This window comes from Leptosomus discolor, chromosome 7 (genome assembly GCF_034619465.1).
Source record: "Leptosomus discolor isolate bLepDis1 chromosome 7, bLepDis1.hap2, whole genome shotgun sequence".
NCBI lineage: Eukaryota > Metazoa > Chordata > Aves > Leptosomiformes > Leptosomidae > Leptosomus > Leptosomus discolor.
Genome location: NC_141397.1, coordinates 37,994,838 through 38,016,584, shown reverse-complemented (window position 1 = coordinate 38,016,584; position 21,747 = coordinate 37,994,838). Strand labels below are relative to the sequence as shown.

Sequence of the window (21,747 nt, the reverse complement as noted above, 5' to 3'; positions counted from 1 at the left end):
AGAAAAACACCCAGGGAAGGCTTTGCTCTTGCCATATCTGTTCTGTGGGAGGTAAGTGTCTGAGACGAGACTATGCCATTTAGTCTTTACCAGAAATAACTGATATTTTAGGTCTAGCATAAGTGAAACTGCAGGTCTAAACTGAATGCTCTGTCCTCCTTTTCTGTTCTGTTTAATTTTAAACTGGTCTTCTCCCAGAACTTTTATTTCTAAGTTGTGTACAATTTATTCTTTCTTTCATTTTATATTAATTATATTAATTTGTTGATGTCGATATGTTGCATTATACTGATGCAAAACTATGATATTTATGTATTCCATTATTTATTCGTTTTTTACATTTTATTTATCATTTTTCCATAGCTAATTTGAGGCTATTTCACAGAAAAAGCCAAACCCACCACCACCATTTGCTGAAAATCCCACTGTTGAGAGCAGTGTTGGCACTTATTTTTCTCCAGGCCTGTTTTATCAGCACAAGGAAGATTTTTCTGGTTCTACTTCTATCTGGAAGAAAACAGATGGAAGAAGCAGAGTCAGGCAGTGCCCTGGCCAGCATGGGTGAGCATCACCCAGCAAGCATTAAGCTGTCTCTCCCAAGGTCCATCTAGGGGTGTTGTCCTGAAAAGAGGTAAGCTGGCTCTCTCCACACATCTCTTCATGTGACACTTCACACATAAAGACCATTAACCCCTGTAGACAGGCAAACTCCAAGTCATCCACCTGTTGTAACATCTTCATCAACTTCAGAATCTATTTTCCTTCCTCTTAAGCTGTTAGTTTGGAAAATTCACATGGGTTTGACACCTAGGGAAAGAGTATGAAAACAGGTTGTCCTGGGCTGAGTGTTGCCTTACAGACATCCCACTTCTTCTGTCTGCAGGACCACCAGAGCTATTAGAGGTGGAGGCGGGGGGTGGGGGTGTCAAACATTGCTGAGGTTTGGTGGTGTGCACAAAGCACATGAATATTCACAGGCACGCATTTATGCTTTAATCTTATTTGTAGCATCAAAAATATATTTACAAATATGCTTCTGTAGAGTTCAGTTCTGGTAGAGTTCTTTTTATCCTGAGAGGAGATGCTGTGAGATCTTTGACTCTATGGAGATATTTTAATTTCCTGCTGTTTTTTTCATACTGGAGGTGGCAGCTATTCAGAAAGATTTCACACTGGCATTCTTTCAGTTTTTAGAAATAAAAAATATGTATGTTTTGTAGGAGAAATTTATCAGACCTAGGGAAGAGGTTGGGATGAGTTTAATTTTTCTGTTTAAGATACTAAATTAAGTACCAAAAAATGAAGAAAAGACACTCTTCACCCTCCTTTTTTTCTCCTGTTGTTTAAACCTGGTGCCTTACAATGACTAAATCCTGCTGATTAAAAGCGCCTGTATTTCATACCAAACCTTATTCTGACACTGTTCACTGGAGGGTGGACTAGTTCTTGCTGTGCGGAAAACTACAGTCTAGGAATAACCTTTTACAGAAAAGGGCAGGATGAATTTTATTTCAGTGCTGGGAAATCAAGAAGGAATTGCTCAGATGAGAGGCACTGTGAAAGGTGGGCAGAGGAGGGGAAACAGCGAAGGCAAGAGCCCAGGATGGTGGTTGATCCTCCCAGATGACCTGGGTGAGAGTTGCAGATTGCACTTCAACATGAGAAACAGTTGTTAAACGTGCTGGTGAGTTTTGAAAGAGGTAAATAAGTGGTACTCAAGTTGGTAAGTTTAGGTGGTTGAAGGAGTTCAGTCTTTGATTATTTTCACTGTGAAATGCTGTCAGTAGATAAAACTGTCCTTATGGTTATAGTCATGAAATTTCTGTTTGTGAACAATGCTACTCACACACCAGGATCCTACTCTTCTGTCTGCTGTACATTGGCACAGCCATTGAAATAAACAGAGTGATGATGTGGCCAAGATCCGTCCCTTTGCATGTATATAGCGCACCCCACCCAGGGACTGAGGTGTTCCAAATGGAGATGCATTTTTCAGACCTCCCAGGTTGATCGAATATAAGGTGAATTTATCTTTTTAGTTAATTTATTGAAAACAATCCCTGGCTGTCATGAGTCTTTCGCGTCACCAGGTGATTCCGGTTGTGACAAACACAGGGAGCGTATTTGTGCTCTAGTCGTAGGCTCTATATTTAGCTCTGTGATACCAGGAAAGCTTTCCGTGATTAAGCTATGTTGACCGATACCGAAAGTAATTATGGTCACAATGGGCAGCAGGTGAGGTGTGTCATTGGGCCTGGGTATCACTAAGTCCAAAAAAGGGTCTGGGAAAGAGAGTGAATTACAAAAGTGTACATGAATCACCAATCTTGTTCTTTTGGGGGAAAGAAGGAAAATGGGGTAATGTTATGTTTAAACCAGAAGACTGTTAGTGAGACACGTGGAGTTAGCTTTTCTCTGTTCAGTGTTTACTTTTCGGCACTACTTTTCATGAATGATGTGTAATAAACTTCAGTATCAGGCATAAGGTTTTCAGAATTGATTTTTGAGACTCTGGGATCAATTATCTCAAGTGAGAGAAACATCTCCCTCATGGATGCTCTCTGATGGCAGGCCAGAGCTTTATGAAAAGTAGAGTTGTTCTGTTTTGAGTGTGGGAATGGACTGGATGACTTTCCAAGGTCCCTTCCATCTTGCTTTGTTCTCTCAAAAAGATGCAGAAACAAAATGATCTCTAGGAGCCAACCATTATGTTATCACAATAGGTTGGATCTCATTCAGAAACAGCTTCACAGGAAGTCTGTCTACATGTGAGACCAAACATCTATGAGAAACTCAATGGTACTTGAGCAAGGGTGAACGCAGCTGGCTCATAGTGGTCCACTTCTTCATGCTCCCTGATGACCTTCCCCTTCCACCACCTAAATGTCACTCCACCGGACCCCACTTCTTCTGAAGTTTCCTTCCTGGACCCTCCATGTGCTGTATGTGAGTCTGGTGCTGCTGAAACAGGGCTCATCATCTCCTCCGTCCCACAGAAAGCAGCTCTCCAACAACATACCCCTTTATTCTCCAACTGTAAACAGTTTGGCACCAGTGGAAAGTTCAGCTAGGATGTGGTGGGGGATGTAGCAGAATGGGCAAATAGACACTACCCAACAAAGTGATTTTCTGTGATAAAGTCAAGTGTCTCATCTTACAGTAGTTTATAGCAACATGTCTGCCTTGCCGTCATCCTTTGTCCATCTAAACAAGTCCAAATTCATGTTTGTATGAGAGGGATAAAGCAATAGCAAATAAGGATACACTTTGCTTCTACCTATTTTTGCCATGGTCTGCCTGCCAGACTTGGTCCTCCCACAGCAAACTGCAAGTTCACACCATTCACTCTTCAGCAACTGCTGCCTTTCCCATGGGCTCCCAGCCCAACCTCACCAAGCAGCAAGGTCCGTCCAAACATTGGTGTACTGTCCTTTGCTATACGCTATCCTCTCTTATACACTGTCTTAAATGTTTTTGTTGAGCAAACATCCCCGGATAGAGGCGTGCTAATAAATGCCTCTCCACTTGGTTCAAAAGTATCATCCTTTCCAGGAGAGGATTAGGGTCTCCATAATTTTTGTGTTTCATTCAATTTAAACATCACTGTGTTTGGTCTCCTGGAGTGCGCAGTTGCTTGTGCAGAAGCTCTCCCCTGGCTGTTTCGGAGGGTCCCGCTTGTCCCCGCCTGCCAATGCTGGCTGCACCTCTGCCTGGAGGGAGAAGGTAAACAGAGCGAGACGTTCACGCCGTGCGTAACAAATGGCTCTTGGTACTGAGCAAGGGAAATTATCTCACCGAAACAGATAAAGGGAAAGGGTAGATTTGTATGGTGCAGACCAGATCTCTCCTGACTCCAGTCTGTGACGTAGGTTGTGCCTCCAGCTAAAAGTCCATTCTGCCCTGGCTGCCTGCCCCAGAGCTGGCTTGTGGAGGTTTGTGTGTGACGAGGACCTGCCTACTGAGCTCTTGGCACCATGTCTGTGACAATATGCCAGTCCATGGGCTTCGTGGTGTCCGCTTTAGGAATAGGAGGCATCATTGCGTCAACATGCATGGACCAGTGGAGCACGCAAGACTTGTACAATAACCCAGTGACAGCGGTGTTCAACTACCAGGGCCTCTGGCGCACGTGTGTCCGAGACAGCTCCGGCTTCACCGAATGCCGTGGCTACTTCACAATCCTGGGTCTGCCAGGTAGGGCTTGCTGGCCGCGAGGGCAGAGAGGTGGGAGGGCAGAGCCACAGGCAGGTGCCAGAAGCCATGCATGAGAGGTGGCGATGGGTGATTTTTGGTGCAGAGCTGTGAACCAGAATTTTAGCCAAAATGGACCTCCTGGAGGCTCACACTGTTTGGATGACAGGTCCTTTAGAGGTTTCTCAACCTGAACCCCCTCCCATGGGCAAGCTGAGGTTCAGCAAAACTCATTACAGCTGTTTATGAATCAAGTTCCTGAGGTGTTATCCAGGCAATACACCTGGGGCAGCAGCTGCTCTGTGGGGTGATTTTTCCCCTGTGGTGTGGGTGGCTTGGGTATACAGTCTTACCCCAGATGCACAGCTGTGCGTGGCTTCTCACCAGAAACCATTAATATTCTTGGCATTGGAGAAGATCCTTTTCTAAGAGGATATGTCACAGTTCAGCTCACTGTATTTCTGTACGGGCTAACACCACCAGGCTGGATTTCTCCCTAATTCTCCTTTGGTTCCAGTTTTTTCTTCCATGGGTATCATTCCTGTCCTGGTTGTGCACAGAGTATCTAGGGGTGCAAACAATTAGGTTACAACAGGATTATCTGGGTTTTCTTCTTGCCTTAATACAGTGAGAAAAAAGGCACTTAGACTATTGTATCCATCTAGCCTCTGTACTTTGACACAGCAAGAATGCAGGGAAGAAGCCAATTATATCAGCAAATCATTGCAGAACTTCTACAAAATGGCATTTCCAAAACACACAGAAATAAGCATTGTGCACAAAAATTGCTTCTTTCACAAGTAGTCTATCTCTCTGCAAATCAAACCAGTATAACCCAATGTAGCTGTGGCCTCAGACACCAGTAGGAGTGGTATTTCATCCCCTGAGCTGTATTTCCATGTCACTCATCACTGGATCCTTGCTCCCAACTGGTGTCTAGCGTTAGCTGCGCTGTACCATCCCTGTGCAGGTGCCAGGGATACCTGTGAGCACCTTCCTCTTGCTGGAGCCGCAGCTTTGAATAGCCCAGTTTGTTCACACAGACTCCAGGGTGCAAATATATATTTTTCTTAGAAGGGCATGGGCCTGATCCTGCCTGGGAATCCAGTTGCACAGCCCCTAGCAAAAGCTGTGCGCTTGTAGCAGGTATGAGTGACTGAAGGATGACATCCAAAGAAGGATGTTTGTGCAGATCTTATATTCACACACTGCTATCACAGTCAGTAAAGCCAAGCAGTTTCTCCAAGGGAAAATGAGTACAGCAAGAGGCAGGGGAGGCTGGTAAAACTTGACTCCAGCAGGCTAATTGCTTATAGGTAAAGAGATTAAAGCTGGTATAAGAGGAACAAACAGAGGTGTAAAAAGGAAATCTCCCCACTCACACATGCATCCGTAACACACTGCAGAATTTCCTTAGTTCTTCAGCTCTAAAAGCTTAAAATTACAGAAAATGTAACTCTACAGAAGAAGCAATTAAACTTTTCAAGTGTTCAGCTCTGGAAAATACTTTAATCTTTGAAGACACCGGAATAGTTGACATCTGGGGTTTTTTGTTCTTTCAAAATACCTCCGTTGCTAACCTCAGCATTACAGCAAAAAACTAGCAATTTTTTGCAATTCCCAAGCCTCCAGACTGGTGTCTGTAGGGTGGGTATTAATTTCCTAAAATGGAAATACACAGCAATGTTGGGGGGATGGATTTCCTTCATCTAACAGATGGGCTGTGGGAGATCGTTCTGTCCCTCTTTAGCTACATCCAGCAAGCTCTGTGTCTCCCTCCCAGTTGCAGACAGATAAAAGCACCCTATTTTAAATGTCAGGGTTTCTAATGAACAGGTCAGCTTAGAGTGGAGTTACCATGTCTGTTTGCTGGGCTTATTGCAGCTGCCTACAAAAAGAGATTAATAAAAGCCCAAAGAACAAAGCATAACCTTTAAAAATAAAGGTGGTTGGGACCCTGAATCCCCTGAAGTCACTGCCCTCATCCTTGGTGCTGTTGGAGAGACTGTGCCTTCCCTGTCGGTGTGTAGGTATATGAATATTTATATGCTTTTGTCCCGATGAGATGCTTTTTGTGACTGGTGCAATCAGCGCTGCCCTACAAAGTGAGGTGCACTATTTTTTCTTTTTTCCTTTCTTTTTAGTGAACAGGGCTTGCTCTTCTGAAGTCACTCCCTTGCTCGCCACCACTGCTTTTTCCTCCTCTTATATATTGTCTGACACTTGCAGTCTCTGGAGAAGCTGGTGCAAAAACAAGTGCCCCTCTGCTGTGCTTTATAGATTGGCTCAGTCTCCTGAACTCATCTGCTCCTACAGGCATTTCTTCCCACCCACTACTAGCAAAGGGCAACTGTATCCCAACCAGGGAGGGGGTAACCATTGCTAAAAAATCAGATTATTAATTTGCTAAGATGTTATTTAGGCAGGTCATCCCAATGTTTATTTTAACTGTGCTACACCTTGATCTCCATTAAATGCCCCTTGCTAACCACGTCATAGTTAATGGTTTGTCAGCATTTCCATTAAAAACCCCTATTTATTATTCTGACAATGGCAATTTATATTGGGAACAATAGTGCCAGAGTGAATAAAAATAATAGGACTCTAGCAAAGCAGCGAGGTGACCTGAGTACATCAATGAAGTTTTGGTTTCTGAGGAATTTTTTTCTCCATCCCTCGCTCCCATAGCAAAGATTAAACTTGTCTTGCCCATCATCTATCTTCAATTTAGTTGGGGGAATTTTAATTTCAAATAGATGGAGGAAAAAAATCAAATTAATAGATGAAAATGAGAAATAACACAGCTAGTTTATGGCTCTCACCCTTGCTGCTCAGCTATAAACAGTCAGTCTCTGGTGCAATATGTCACTCAAGAGCTAAGTCTGTTCTGATTTTGCTTTCTCTTACTATTTTTTGCTGTTTGCTTTGGTGTGTCTACAGACCTTACTGTGATTATCTGGAGGACACAATCTGAATTTGAACACACAAATAATAGACAAATAGCAATAGCTGAGCTCTAGTAAGGCTGGTAGTTTCACCTAGCGCGGAAGTCACAAGGCACTTTCTGCTAAAAGGAGCATTTTTCAGTTGCTTACAAGTTTCGTAAACTACAATAACATGGGCAGTAATTTTCCTGTTGTCTCCCTTCATCTCTTTTTTACAGACCTCTTCAGCTAGACCGGTTCAGCCATTTTTGAAAGGATATTTTGTTCTCAAGTCAAACCTCCTTTTGACCCTTTCAGAAAGGCTGAGGCATCTCTCTGCTGTGGAACAAAAGGCTGGTGGCTTGAAATATAAGAATATTCTTTGATTTTCCAACAGCAAACTTTGAAAGTCTGAAAGCACCCTGTTAAAGTCCTCCAACTAGTAAAAGGATATGTGTAGCTAGAGGGGTCGGTGTAAAAAATAGCCCATGGGAATGTAATCCTGACTGTCCAGAATTTTGCATAAGATACCTGTTTTTAGTTTTGCTGGTGCAGGCTACCAGAGACAAGAAGATGTTCACTGAGGAGAACTGATGTCTCAAAAGTCTTCATGCTGGCGTCTGCACTTTTTTCTCCTGTATTGATGTTCTGACAAGGTTTTCTTTTATTTCATATGACCAACTTACATTTTGTGGCACAACCCTAGTAAAACCATGCTCTGGGGATTTTGGAAACAGGGTAGCCCACTGGCCAAGGAAACAGCATCTCTGCTCCCTGGAACTATTTCATGCCTGAAGTTCGTAAGGATGGGGACTGCTAATTGCCACTGATGATGGCCATGGCATAGTCTCTTCTAAGCTCTGCTTGCTACTTAAAACCTTTTAACCCAGTGAGTTCAGCTCCAAATTTTGAAACATTTGCAGGTAACTGCTGTAACCTGCCTGAAGTCCTTTGAGACTATGTTTTGTGCGCAGAAGAGTTTAGGTAGCCCAGATGGGCTGGAAACTTGATATAACCTACCAAGAGTGTGCATGAGGCTGTGGTGGGTTTGAACTCGCAGTAGGAGCTGAAGGAGGTGTAGAGATGGGGAAAGAGCTAATGTGAGACCCTTAGAGAGGTCTCAGGCATGCCCGTCCCCGATGACACTCAAGGAGGGGAGAGGTGGCTGAGAGCCCAGCAAGGGATGTCAGGAAGCTAGATGCATGCATCACATCCTGGCTAGTGTCTTGTCATGAAATGACGAGAGATATGAAAAATGATCCTAAAGGATTTGGGCCAGAGAGGAGCCAGGCAAGAGAAATGGCAAACGGCTGTGGAGATGTGGGGCTGGGCTACAGCTTACAGGCGTGTAGGGAAGGATGTAGCTTCATGCACCCCAACTCTGCTGAGGGATCTCGAAGGCCCCTCTGGACCACTTGAAGACCAATGGGGTAGAGGGTCTGAGCTGGGATGCGGGCCTTCCGTGACCCCCTTTCCCCGTTGAATTTCAGAAAGACCAGCCAGCCACCCTCATGCTATGGACTGGTGGACCACACACTCCTGGAGGCTATGGTCATCACAGCAATGGAGGGACAGAAAAAGAAGGGTGGGTTTACTTTATTTCAGTCTGAACAAGCTGGAATTGACTGGCAGGGTGTGAGCTATATTTGTAAATTTTAAAGTAAACATGAGCTGTAGGCGACTTTTATGGGAGAGGCAGTGATAACATACAGGAGTTGCAATGGGCCCAGTGAACGGTTTTGAGATAATACAGAGTCCACGCCTGGGTAGATAAAGCAAGTATGAGCTGAAATAAAGGTTGTGGAGGGGAGCGGTCACAAAGTACCCTTCCTTTTCCTATGTTGGTTAAACCACTGGAGATGTCCCAATACTCAGAGTGGGAGCCCTGTTCTCTGCTTCTTGGTGAAAAAGCTTGGCCTTTTCACGAGCTGTCTCCACCGTGTCCCTTCCTTAGATTCTGCTCAGCATTACCACGTGGCATGGCAAGTCCCCTGGCCAAAGCATTTAACCACCTTGCTGGAGACTAAGCAACAGGCATGTGCTTGGAGGCAGATCCCCATCCTTCAGCAACTCCTGGTCGTAGACATCTCCCAGGGGTGGCTGGAAATGAGCATCATGTTGTAGTAAAGATGCTTCGACATGCTCTACAGCTATCCTATTACCCAACCACTTTTCAGGTTGTGCTCTGGGCCAAAAGTCCAGATAAAACTCTCAGGTGATCTTCTGTTATTGTCCTGGGTGCTGGGAGAATGGGGTGATGAGTATTTTGCAAAGGGAAATGGTTTTTTCCTTATCATGAGTAGCTCAGAAACAACCACTAAAAGTAAGCTTAAAATAAGAATATTTCAGAAAGGTGGAGAAAATGGGCTAGGTGAAGGGTTGCGCTGGAAACAAGTTTGTGGTTTTTCTCCAGAACTTTGCTTCAACCAGCCACTGAGGAAGATGTCTGTGGAGCTTTGAGTTCCCAGTGTTTACAAGTGTGATGCTAATCAGAGCACGAGAAATGTCAAGCAACTAATACTGTAATGGTTGGATAGCACCTTAGGCAATATTCTGAGAGATGAGCAAATAGAAACTCCCCCAAAACACAATAATCCTTTGAGGTCAACAACATGTGGAGTGCTGAGCATGGTTAGGTGTTTGTTGGCTTCTTAGCTAAGCACTGCAGCATGGACCTAATTACTGAAGGTGCTTTTTAAGCTCTATTTTTGGGGACAGCAAGCATGAGGTTTCAAAGGGGAATACGCAACCCAGTAGTGGTTTATCCTCTTCAGAGACATGATCTAATGTGGCCCTCAAGTCAAAGACAGACTGATTCCCCTGGGCCTTCTTGCATACCTCGAGGCTGTTGATGATATTTTTTGATTGCTCCACGATTGCTCTGGGGCTTTGATGCCCCTGAGTAAGAGGGATGATGAGAAGCGGCATTCCCCCATCAGCAGGGGAAAACTATATCCCCAAGGAAAGGTTAGTGAAGCAGCACTGCCTGGGTGGCAGACTCCAGCTCAGGGCACAATTAGGGGCAATCCATGGCATGGCCCTCTTTCCAATAGGTGTGTTGAGGGGAGCAATATGGCTCTATTTCACACTCCAATATGGAGTGTGAAATGGTGGAGGGGGAGAGGAGGAGAAGAGACAGTTCCTATTGGCTTGAAGAGCTGCTCCAGCTGCATGCAGCTGAACCCAGCAGAAAGGGTTAGAGGAAGGAGTGGTGGCTCCCCTCCCAGGAAAGCAAACACGCAGGCATGGCGCATGGGAGTGTCACCTCCACTGGTATTCATGCATCCATGCAGATGTCCAATTTAGCAGAAAAAACAGTAGTTTAAAAAGTGATTGAGGTTTTTAGAAAAAAAAAATGGTGCCCTTTGTATTCTCCCCCCCCCCCGCCCTTTTCTTTTTCCTCCCCAGGGGTTATTTTTAGCTGTGACCCGTCCATGGGTCTATTTTTCTGTGCAGCCCTGCAAGCCGCTGCACACCAATGATGCAGGATGACATCACCCTCGGGAATAGGGGTTATGTTTCAGAGGAATATCTGTTCCTGAGACGTGGTTTAAAGTAGTCTATCCTGGGAAAAGTGATGTGATCTCTTGCCACTAGATGGCAAAGAAGGTGGCAAGTCTTGGGGCATGAAGAAGGAGAGAAGTCCTGGACAGCTGCTGAGGAGCATCAGGGCCTAGGTGCAACCAGCTTTTCTGGATTGGGACACAATTCTGTCTGTAGGGCAGTAAAGGATGGGATGGAGAGCTGGACATACTACTTATTTTAGCACTTATTGTCCTACTGGCTTCTAGGTCCTCCCCAGCCCTTGTTGTCCTCCCAGCTTCTAGGTCCTCGCCAGCCCTGATTGATCACAAAGTGTTGTCCAAGATGAGGAAAGTTAATCAGCATGCCCTCTTCCCTCATTGAGGATAAACAGCTTTTACCCCCTCTGGTTCTTGAGGGCTCACTTCTATGTTTTTTTGTTCACATTATTATTTTTACTGGCAACTTCTGACCTTTAGATATGTTGGATCTAGCCCTTCCTCTGAGGTAAACTTGCCAAAGTCAGTGAAAATATCTAAACTTGAATAAAATTGCTGGAAGCAAAAAAAAAAATCTTGTGCCTAACCCAGGAGGACTTTGATGGCTGTGTTTTCTGGCCACTAGACATGGGAATTGTGCTCTATAGCAGAGTCCAGTGCAAAAGCATCTCTGTCTGCTGTCCACCAGCTGGCTGCACAGCCACAAAAGCAAAAGGGATATCCTGAGTGCTTGTTCTCCAGAAGGCAAAAGAAATAGCCAACATGTAATATCTCCATTGCAACCCATCCACCCACAGAAATCAGCCTCTTCTCTTTTCCTGGAGTCTTTCACATGGCATCACAACCAGGCAATGGTATTGATGGTGCGTGTGGCACACAGAGGTATCAGAACTGGTTAAAGCTGGAAGTTGTTTCTAGGTCAGGATTGAAGTAAATCAGCCAGAGCAGGGTATTAGATGAGAATGGATGAGCGTGAAGTCTGGAAGGTCCTTGTAACTCACTGTGCTCCATTGGCAGAGTGGTACAGTGAATTTATATTGCTCCCCCAAGCCCAGCACTTTTCCACTGCACAAAGAGATAATGAGTTTCCTAATTTTTATATCCTCCGCCCCGTTTTCCAGGGCCATTCCCTTAGTCAATACAGACAAGCACCTGTAAAAAGCTACTTTCCAAATGGTCCCCATGCCCTCCCTTTCCTTCTTCCCAAAAGTCTTTCAGTGGGGCCATATGAAGGGTGATGGGGGTGTGGGCAGCAGGACAACAGGTTTGCAGGAGTTTTGCTGGATCAGCTTGGGGCTTTTGGCTTTGTGCTGTGAGTTGGGCCATGATCAGAATCCGAGGCAACCTTGGTGACACTCGAAGTGGCTGCAAGGAGTGGCCATGTCCCTGATTGTTCTCTGGGTTGAGCCAGTGGCCCCGCATCCTCCTGCAGAGCTCACTGCTGGCATCCCTATCTATTACTGTGCCCCTTGTGTGGGTGTCTGCCTGGGTGACTGGGTGTAGTGATGTCCCTATCTTGGTCTCATGGCAGATCTACTCCCCCTTTGCATAAGCAGAGGGCCAGGGAGGCGGTGACCTGGGCTAGGTGCTGTGTTCAGCTGGGAACATGGTCCTTCCCTCTGCCCCTATCAGCACACTTGCACCATGCCAAGCATGCAGGAGAAGCCTGATGGACAGCAAAGGGTATCAGTGGGGGGACGGCACATGTTCCAAGTGGGTTGCCCAACACTTGACAGAGCGTGGCTGCTTAGCTTGGGAAGGACAAGCACCTCTAAAGGACAAAAGCTCATATCTCTGGCCCTGCCAGCACAAACCTACCCAGTGAGAGTAAAACTGGACTATCTTGCAAAAACACTTTGAGCAAACACACTGCTCAATGGAAAGCATCTGATAAGAGCTGCTGCATTTCTGGTGGCTCAGTCAAGAGGACTTCAGTGTTCCTACTGGGTTTGCGGCTTCATCAGGACTGTCTCACCTGCTCTCTCCAGGGGAGACACCATGTCCACGACCATCTGTCAGGTGATGGGGTTCATCATTTCGTCGCTGGGTGTTGCGGGGTGCATTGTGTCCACTGCCATGGATATGTGGAGCATGCAGGACTTGTATGACAACCCGGTCACAGCCGTCTTCCAGTATCAGGGACTGTGGAGGAGCTGCGTGCAGCAGAGCTCTGGCTTTACAGAGTGCCGGCCATATTTCACCATTCTTGGGCTGCCAGGTAGGGGCAAAAGATGTAACAGGTTTAACCTAGGTGCTTTCCTGTAGCTCTGCAGAGTTTTAATCCAAAAGCAGTAGCAGATGTCTTAAATCACTTTGCAAGGAATAAAATTTTCAGGATACTCAGTGTGTGAGTACAAAAATAGGTGCATATTTGTTACCAAAATAATAACTTTACTCAGTGGAGGTTACAACCTGGAGTGTATGTAGGAGATCTCTGGATGAGCACCATGGGTTCAGCCCTGTTGTTGGCATAAATCAGCACAGCTCCACTGATGTGAGGAGAGTACGTTTAAACCCACAGATAGTATGTTCCTTTGAATTGAAACACAAGGAAAACAGCTGCATGTAATTTTGCATTGTTATCAGAATAATGGTTTCTACAGAAAACAATTGTAATTTTTTTTTTTTTTCCAAAGAGAAAACTGGAGTTGAACAAATCTGCTGTGAGCAGTGTGTGTAGGAAAGGCAAGAAGGGGAAAGGTGAACTCAGTCACTTCACGTTACCTTCAAAGTTTTAGTGGTTACAGAATTAGATTGCAGAGGGGTATTACTTTCTCGTTTGCTTGTTTACTTTCCCAAAAGAACTGTTTTTCCCATCCCACTGCATGTGAGGGTATTTCAGTGCTCCCAAGCTAGCTGGACCCACAGGAGGGGAGTGACCAGCCTGGCTCGCCATGCCTCCCTGTGAACTGTCGTGCCTGTGCCCTGCCAGGTAGCAATAAGTACAGCCCTGAGAGTGTTTTTCACTCTTGGTGCACAATTGCAAATACGTAAAAGCAAGCAGTAATGTAACCAGGCCTTTTGCATCTGTTGATGGGTATGGAAGAAAGCATGATGTGGGCTCTCAGCCCTGTGTCTTCAGGGATGCCAACCTTGCTTCCATACTGTGAGGGAGGAGGGAGTGCTTTGCTGAAGACTGGTGTATTGGCTGCAGTGTTTGCTTTTTGAGAAAAGCCCGTGACAATCTTGAGGGGTGCAATGGAATAAATGTGTTTCTCAGGATTGCTAGGTGACTTCTTGTTCATTTGGAAGAGCAAAACAGATGTTTGTATTCCCTTTCCCTGTGGTACCATTTGTTTTAAAAAATAAAATTAAAAATATTTATTAAACAATATGCACGAATGTTGATCAATATATATACATATCCTTATAATGCTGTGTGTAGGTGATTGTGTTTTGAAAGAGCAATGAGGCAACGGTAACCATCATTTTGATGCCTATTTATCATAATCAAAATTTTACTTTCTATGTTATTTTTAGGTAACATAGCAATAAGGAAACATGCAAAGCAGTCACAGGCATTTTCTGTTGTGTCTGAGAGATATTCTGTCAGTTTTGTTCTCTTTGTGTCCATTTAGTTGATGAGTACCTTAAAACGTAAAGAAGGAATGCCCCTGCTTGAATTTGGTTAACTTAAAAACCTCATTTTCCCCCTAAACTTTCTATATGCCATTAATCACAACTAGTCATAAAGCTAATTTTCTGCCTTTGTATTTTGTATTAGAACAGAAACGCAGGTGATGTTAGTTTAGATGACTTTAAGTTTTACTTCACTCACCTCTTACTCCTCACAGCAGCACTGGGGAAAAATACAACTCTGCAATTTTGCTTACATCTGAAAAACACAGTGATGCAAACTGTGGTTTCAGATCACTGACATTTATTTTGGTGAATAAGCTTGCATTTTTACTATTTTCTGTGCACACCATCCCTTTGTATGGAAATCAGGTGTGCAAAATGAGCAACCATATGTGTGCAGGTATGAAGCAACGTTATCGTACCTCATGCAAAATGTGTATGCAAAACAGCAGGTAGTTTTTGTGCTTGACTTTAACTATAGGGCTGTTTGCTACCTAATGCTCCTGATACAATTTTTTTTTCCTTAATTTTGTTTGTCTAAGCCCTTCCACTCCTTCCTTCTAGTGAGGTCATTCTCCTTTATAAAGCAGCTCTATTCAGAGGACTTTTGATGGATGCCAAAATTCACTTGAAACTGCCGTGCTTTGCTTCCAAATAGCTCTCGCTTTCAGTCCCACAAGCCGAGTGGAGAGGCCTTCATGCCACAGCAGACCTGCGAGCACTTTCTTCTCCTTTCCGTCTCTTTGTGGAGATGGTGCATAAGTCAGCCTCATGGAGAGAGGAATCGCTGCTGATGGCTATTTTGCATTTTTTCTGTTGTCCCCTGCTGTGTTCCTCTCTCTCCCCTTTCCAACAGCTGCAGATTGCTCCATTTCAATGGAGATTCACCACACTTGGACTTCAGTGCTCCAGCAGAAATGCAACATCCCAGGAGCTGCTTGGCTTGGCTTGCCTGTTGCACCCCTCCATGGGCACCCAAAGCACTGGGACCTCTCTCCCGGGAACCCACAATACCTCTGTGAGGTCTTAGCTTAGGGTCACTTCTTAAAGGGTTGAGACCACCACAGTGATGGCACCTAAGAACCATAAGGTCTGTAGGAAGCATCCCAGGAATGAAGGACTGTCTTGGGGAAAAGGACCTTCCATCATGATCCATAATGTCTTACGCTGTCCGGGAGCATCAGCCTCTCCTGTCTGCTCTGAAACAAAAGCAGTTGCAAAGAAATTTAAGTGACTGTAAAGACAAATGAGTATTGTGATTTTCTTCTATTTTCAGCTTTCTGCTTTGCATCAGGTGCTGCGTGAACAACCTTTGAGGGCTGATAAGGTGTATCCACCAGCTTCTCATACTCTGATGAATAATTACTAATGAGCTCACACCTGTGGGCTGATGAATGGGAGATTGAAAATCCCAGGCTCGTTAGTACTTGTTATCAGCTGATAAGGGAAAATTGAGTCATAAGAGCAGCAGCCCCAGTGGGACTGTCAGATGGGAGAAGGTTGTGTATTCCCAGTCTGTGGAATGGCAGACTGCTGGCTTCTTTGTGCATCATGATGCCAGCACAGTTCTGCTCGGGTTCGTGGTACTCTACAAGCAAGGAGACCCACATGGGCACCCCAGCACCCACCCTTGCCCTCCTAGGGAGGGTTTATAAACCCTTCTCCCAATCTGTGCAAGGCCGGTGGGGTCTGCTCCTTGATCTCCTGCACCAGTGCCTCTTGCTCCACTTGGGCCATATGGGACCCTTGGGCACCATGGTCATCCTGGCCAGCCCAGCAAAAGGGGTGACAGGCAGGCTAACTGAAGTCCTTGGGGCTGTATGATATATTGCCTTGCCCTTCTCAGTTGTTCATGAGCCCATATCATCTTCTCTGAAGAGGGACAGTCATGCGTGGGGAGCATCAAAGCTAAACCTAGGGCTGTGAGATCTCATGGGAGGGCAAGAAGAGGCTGCAAAGATATGTGCTACCTTATTAGAAAATCACCATGGTATTCAAATGCATGGTCTTTTTCCTTCACTTCTCTATTTTAAAAGTTGCAAGTTTTTGCTTTTCCCTCTGCTTTTCTGCTCCAGCCAAGAGGAGTCTGGAGGGTTTTTGCTACCTTCAGCTGACTGACTGCAGCGCTCAGCTCCCACAGGCATGACCCATCAGCACCACAGCCTGACTCCAGCCAAGCATTCCCACCTTGGGGGGACGTCAGGCTGCTAAACAAATACAGGGCTGGGGTATTTGCGTTTTGCATTAATGAATGTGGACAGATTTATACAGGACTGAGGTTACAGTTACTCTTTGAAAGGATATGCTTGGGGAGGTCCTTGCCAAAGCTTCTTGCTGTCTCTTGGTGTATTTGTGATGTTTGTCAAGGTGATTTTCTTCTTCTGTGCCGTGTATTTTACTGTAAAGCAGGACAATACAGAACTCCATTTTGAGTCACACAGTAGTTGGAAATACCACAGATAGCTGTATGGAGCTGTCTGCTTTCATCGCTGCTTGGGGAGAAAAAAAAAAAAAGCTTTCTCAATCAATTCAGTTATGAAACAACTCATGTTTATCCCAGGTGCACACTAACTCCTCTCCACGAATTTCAGCTGAATTAATCATGATTGGTGCCAATGAACATTTCTGAAAAATTATGTCTAAGCCGTCAAAGTCTTTGGGAAGTTGAGACAAACAGCCACATTTCCAGAGGTGCCCCAGATATTGCCGAGAGTCCATCTGGTGCCCATCTTCCAAGGATTTCTCCTTTAATATCCTTATTTTTAGACAGAAACAATCTTCAAAAACCTCCTGGTCTCTGATGAATCTCATTTCAGTCACTCAGCACGGCTCTTGTCAATTTGTTTTGCAGCAATGTTCCAGGCTGTGAGGGCCCTCATGATTGTGGGTATTGTCCTGGGCATCCTTGGTCTCCTTGTGTGCATTTTTGCTCTGAAATGCATCCGTATTGGCAGCATGGAGGATTCTGCAAAAGCCAACATGACTCTGACCTCAGGCATCATGTTTATTGTTGCTGGTAAGTGGGTAGTGTCATGTCTTTCACGTGCAAGGCATTATAATTGCCTGGAATCGAGGACTGGGCAAGTCTTCATGCACTTCTGGTCATAGGAGCAACCCAAAGCATTGATGCTTGCACGAAGTTATTGGTGTTTGTATTCCAGCCTGGTCTCCTGGGGTCACACGGCTTCTATCTCTGCTTAGTGAGAAAACCAGAAGTTTGTATTGGACAGAACATGGAAGGCTGAAAAAACAGCCCACAGATAAAAAAGAAAATATATCTCTTAATTCGTTATGTGTATACTATTGTTACGTGCTATTATATACTTTATTTATACATAACAGTTTTTTGAAGAGTCTCAAGCTTTATACATAATACTTTTATGAAGACTCTCATGGCTGTGGTAGCCTAGCTTGTAATTTTTAAATACCTCGGGTTATCAGGAAGGCTGCAGGAACACCTAGTGTTGTGCAGCTTCCTCAAAATTGCAAATGCTTAATATATTACTTACAGGTTTTCCCACAATTTTTTGCAGGTGAGTAATCAAATCAAATCCATATCCTAATGAAGGGAAGGAGAATGTCCCTATTTGAAATCCTTACAGTTGATCAGCACTTAACTTTTGCTGAGATATGAGACATACAACACAACTTAATGATGTACAATAAGTACCAGTTGGAAAGAGGAAACCACCTTCTGCAACACAGCTTTAATTCTGCAATTAAAATCTATCATTTTATGTATTTGAGTCAGCGGATTCAGAATTTGGCTGATGAGAATAGTAGAAAAGCCCACTCATGCATTCCTGAAGAAAGGCTGTCTACAATGATGACAATGTGACTGACTCTTGGGATGGGACATCCCTTGGTTGAGTTCACCCATCTCAAAACAAGTCTCAGCTTGCTGATGAGTTGGATCCCCATGTGCTGTGGTGGACATGGCCCTTGGTCACACCTCTGTGAGCTGGAAGTTGCGTTTCTTCCTAAGATAAGTGCCACTCTCAGGACAGAAGTGTTAAAGACTGTGACACTGAAGTATAGGGGGACCTGAGGCACCCTCCCGGGTGCTATGAGTAACTGGGCTTCAGGAAAGACCCAGAGGTCTTGGTGGGTGTAGTGAGGATAAATAGGATTTGGGATGCCCAAAAAAGCTGGAGTCCATGTTTTTTGGCAACAAACACTGACATGACCTTTAGCTATGTTTTGTACCTCCTTCCACAGTGGTGTACAGTACAATGATGGCCTTTGTTAGCATAAATCACTCTGCTAAGGAGAGCAGTAGTGAAATGGCAAATCATAATGCCATTGCTGCCAGGCTCGTCATGGCTAGGCGTCACAGTGATCACTTGTGCAGATGAATGGCAGTTCCTGACTTTTGAGTCTGGTCTTCCAGGCTACCTGCAGAGTCAGGCAGGTGTCAATACCTGGTGATGAACAGGTTGTGAACCAAACGTATCTCCTCTTCCATGTGACAGACACATGGATGTTTTCCCATCCAAAAAAATAATTTCTGATAGGCAACCTTTTGTCCATGTTTTTCACTGTAAAAAACCCCTGTAAACTGTACTACTGGATATTTTCAGCAGCTAAAATGATCTGTTTGTTAAACTAATTTTCTGAGAGAAAACACATCAGCAGGAAGATTCTTACTGATATGACTTGGGATTTTGTAACGTGACATTATGTTCTTGCTGCTGGATTGTAAATGTGTAGAAATCCTGGCAGAAATGTGTAACACATTGTGGGTCCCCACTTCTGCTGAAGATACATTCCAGGACATAAAGCAGTACACATTTCCGTAGCTGTAAGGTGCTTCCCCCAGGCCAAAGGTGACTGCTTGTTCTATGTGGGTCTCAGTCTGTCCTTCTGTCTGATCTCAGGCCTGTGTGCCATCACTGGAGTGTCCGTGTTTGCCAACATGCTGGTCACAAACTTCTGGATGTCCACAGCCAACATGTACCAGGGAATACAGAACGTCCAGAACAGGTAGGTGGTCAACTGGCTCAGGGTGCTTCACAGTGTAGATCTCCCTCCGGGACAGGGTGTACTGCACCCAAAGGAAAGGCAAGCTCTGGGTGCATATTAGTCTGGTCCCATGGCTTGGAAGTTTTATTGAGTCTCTTTCTTATTTGCACTGGAGATAATTTATCCAAGCAAATTGGCTGGGATGTCTCTGTTCAGGCAGCACAAGAAGGAGGTAGAAAGCCGACTGATGATGAGTCTGCAGTTGGAGTGGTGCTCACAGGAACTTCTGCAGGGCTAGAGGGAGAATGACAATGTCCAGTGCATTTCAGAAGAAGCAGACTGGACCACTGTCACAGCACTAACCAGCCACATGTCTGTGTTTCGTAGGTACACCTTTGGCTCAGCCCTCTTCGTTGGCTGGGTGGCAGGTGGCTTGGCCCTCGTAGGAGGCATCATGATGTGCCTTGCTTGCAGAGGGCTGGTTCCAGAAGAATCACGGTAAGCCTCTCTGTGGTAGTAGACATGGGAAGGTATTGTGTGAAACCTTGGGTGTTGGGATAGCATACAACCAGCATACCACAGGATATGTCTGTGCATAATACCCCTGTTGCAAGAGTTATCATGATGATAAACTATTCGCCCTGTATCATGGTTCAAAAGTGACCATTTCCCTTCCCTCTTTATGTGAATTGCAAACAAATAGAGAGGGGAGGAGAGATCAACCTTAAAATCTAAAATTTGCAACGTGCTGGCTAAGTCAGGCCCATTAATTGCAGATTTGATTGTAAATTGCATAGCAGATCATCAGCAGGTGTAGATTGCATCAGCTGAGCTACGATTTACATCAGATAGGGCTTTGTACGTCTGCATATCTGGTTATTGTATGTGGCTCCTTCACTCAACCAGGGATTTACTCATGGGCAAGAAAGTATGAGTTTATGAAAAAACATGAAAGAGGTGTGCAGCCTGTCCATGGATGGTTGGCTCTGAGCTCATTGAGTGGCTCCAAGTGATGACACAGTACGAAGTTGCCTAAAATCCAACAGCAAACGGGATCAGAAGGTGCAATATTGGGTAGTCACAGACTCTCCAGTGGCTGATGTCATCTTTCATGTCCTTTTCAGTTACAAAGCAGTGTCCTACAATGCATCGGGACGGAATATTTCCTACAGAACGGGGCCATATAAGGTTGGTTCCGGGTATGAACCTGAAACGAAGACTAGGAAGGGTGCGGGATATGAAGAAGCTGCTCGAAGTGAGGATGGAAGACGCTCCTACCCTTCAAAGTATGACTATGTCTAGCAGACTCTCTGGGCTTGAGTTGTGCTATCTTTATTAAAAAATTTTTAGCTTCAGAAGCAAAAAGTATACACAAACAAAGCAGTCTGTAAATAAGACTGTGTTTTCTAGCATGTTTCCCCTGCTCCGAGGTTGTATCCTCACTTGCTATGAACATTGGTTTTATTCGACTACCTGTTACTATGCCTGCCATAAGGAGGTCTATGACGTAAGTAATGCCTTTTTATGCTCTCAGAGTAGAACAGTTTGCTCATATTTTACTTATAAACTCTGTTATCTGGGACCAGGATTGTGCCTTTGCCCTTTTCTAATTCTTCCAATAGGTTAAAATTCCCATTTAGTAATAGGGGAATAACTCAGATGTAAAAGTGATGTTACCCCATTGCCTTCTTCCCTTTGAGCAGGCTTTCATGCAACTAGGCAATGTCATCCCCTACTTTTTCAGAGTTTGGAGAGGTGAACAGTATCCCACAACCTCAGCGTCCTCTGTTCATCAGAAAAAACAATGTTTTGCTGAAATGATAGTATATTTTTGCTCTGGATTTACCACCCTTTTTTTTTTTTTTTTTTTTTTTTTTGGAGCAGGTTGAAAGGCAAAAATTGTAATCTAGTAGTCTTCTATATTATTTTGTTATGTATTTTAAGTAAACTCAGTTGTGTCCCTTTGGCTGTGGCCAATGTGTACAGACCCCATAGTCATGGCATTTTCCTCCCTGGCGACTGTTTCTACTCAGACACACCTTTGCTTTGCTTGTTGTATTACGATGCTGATCTGCTGTGATATTTAATCTGATCTATGTTACATGGACATTTGCTATAACCCGTGACACCAAAGTGTATTTATTTCTTCTGATCTCTTCAAGGAATATGTATAATCCACTGTTATTCCTATGCTACATATTTGCTATAATAGCTGAAATCCTCTGTGTGTAACCGGTGTTCCTGCAGATGTCATCTTTAATGAAGCCAGAAGAATTTCTCATTTAGAATTAATTAGAGTTACATTTGGAGCAGAAATCCCAGGGAGCATTAGATGTGTAACTCCATACTAACATCAGGACTTTCTTGTGTTACTTCTTCCCTCAATGATCTGAAGATTAACTCCTTAGAGGGACATTGCTTCTTTTAGTCAATCCATCAGAGATGAAGGTTATTTGAAGGGGTCAGAGGAAAAGACACAAGATCTTACATGGGAGAGGAGAGCTGTGTGCCATCAGCATGTCCTCCCACCTGGCCCTGCATCACATCCTGGCGAAGCTCTCGAAAGTGCC

At 44.6% G+C, this 21,747-nt stretch overlaps 1 protein-coding gene across 2 annotated transcripts; it reads left to right on the top strand.

The window, feature by feature from the left end:
- Window positions 1-3,974: 3,974 nt before the first annotated feature.
- Window positions 3,975-20,479, top strand: CLDN18 (claudin 18). Of its 2 annotated transcripts, none has more exons than XM_009948683.1 (5): window positions 3,975-4,194; window positions 17,067-17,231; window positions 19,093-19,198; window positions 19,565-19,675; window positions 20,302-20,479. In XM_009948683.1, the coding sequence occupies exons 1-5, from the start codon at window positions 3,975-3,977 to the stop codon at window positions 20,477-20,479; spliced, it is 780 nt and encodes a 259-aa protein (XP_009946985.1). The 2 variants fall into 2 exon arrangements, with proteins under 2 accessions (XP_009946985.1, XP_009946984.1); XM_009948682.1 differs by lacking the exon at window positions 3,975-4,194 and adding an exon at window positions 12,635-12,854.
- The last annotated feature ends 1,268 nt before the right edge of the window (window positions 20,480-21,747 follow it).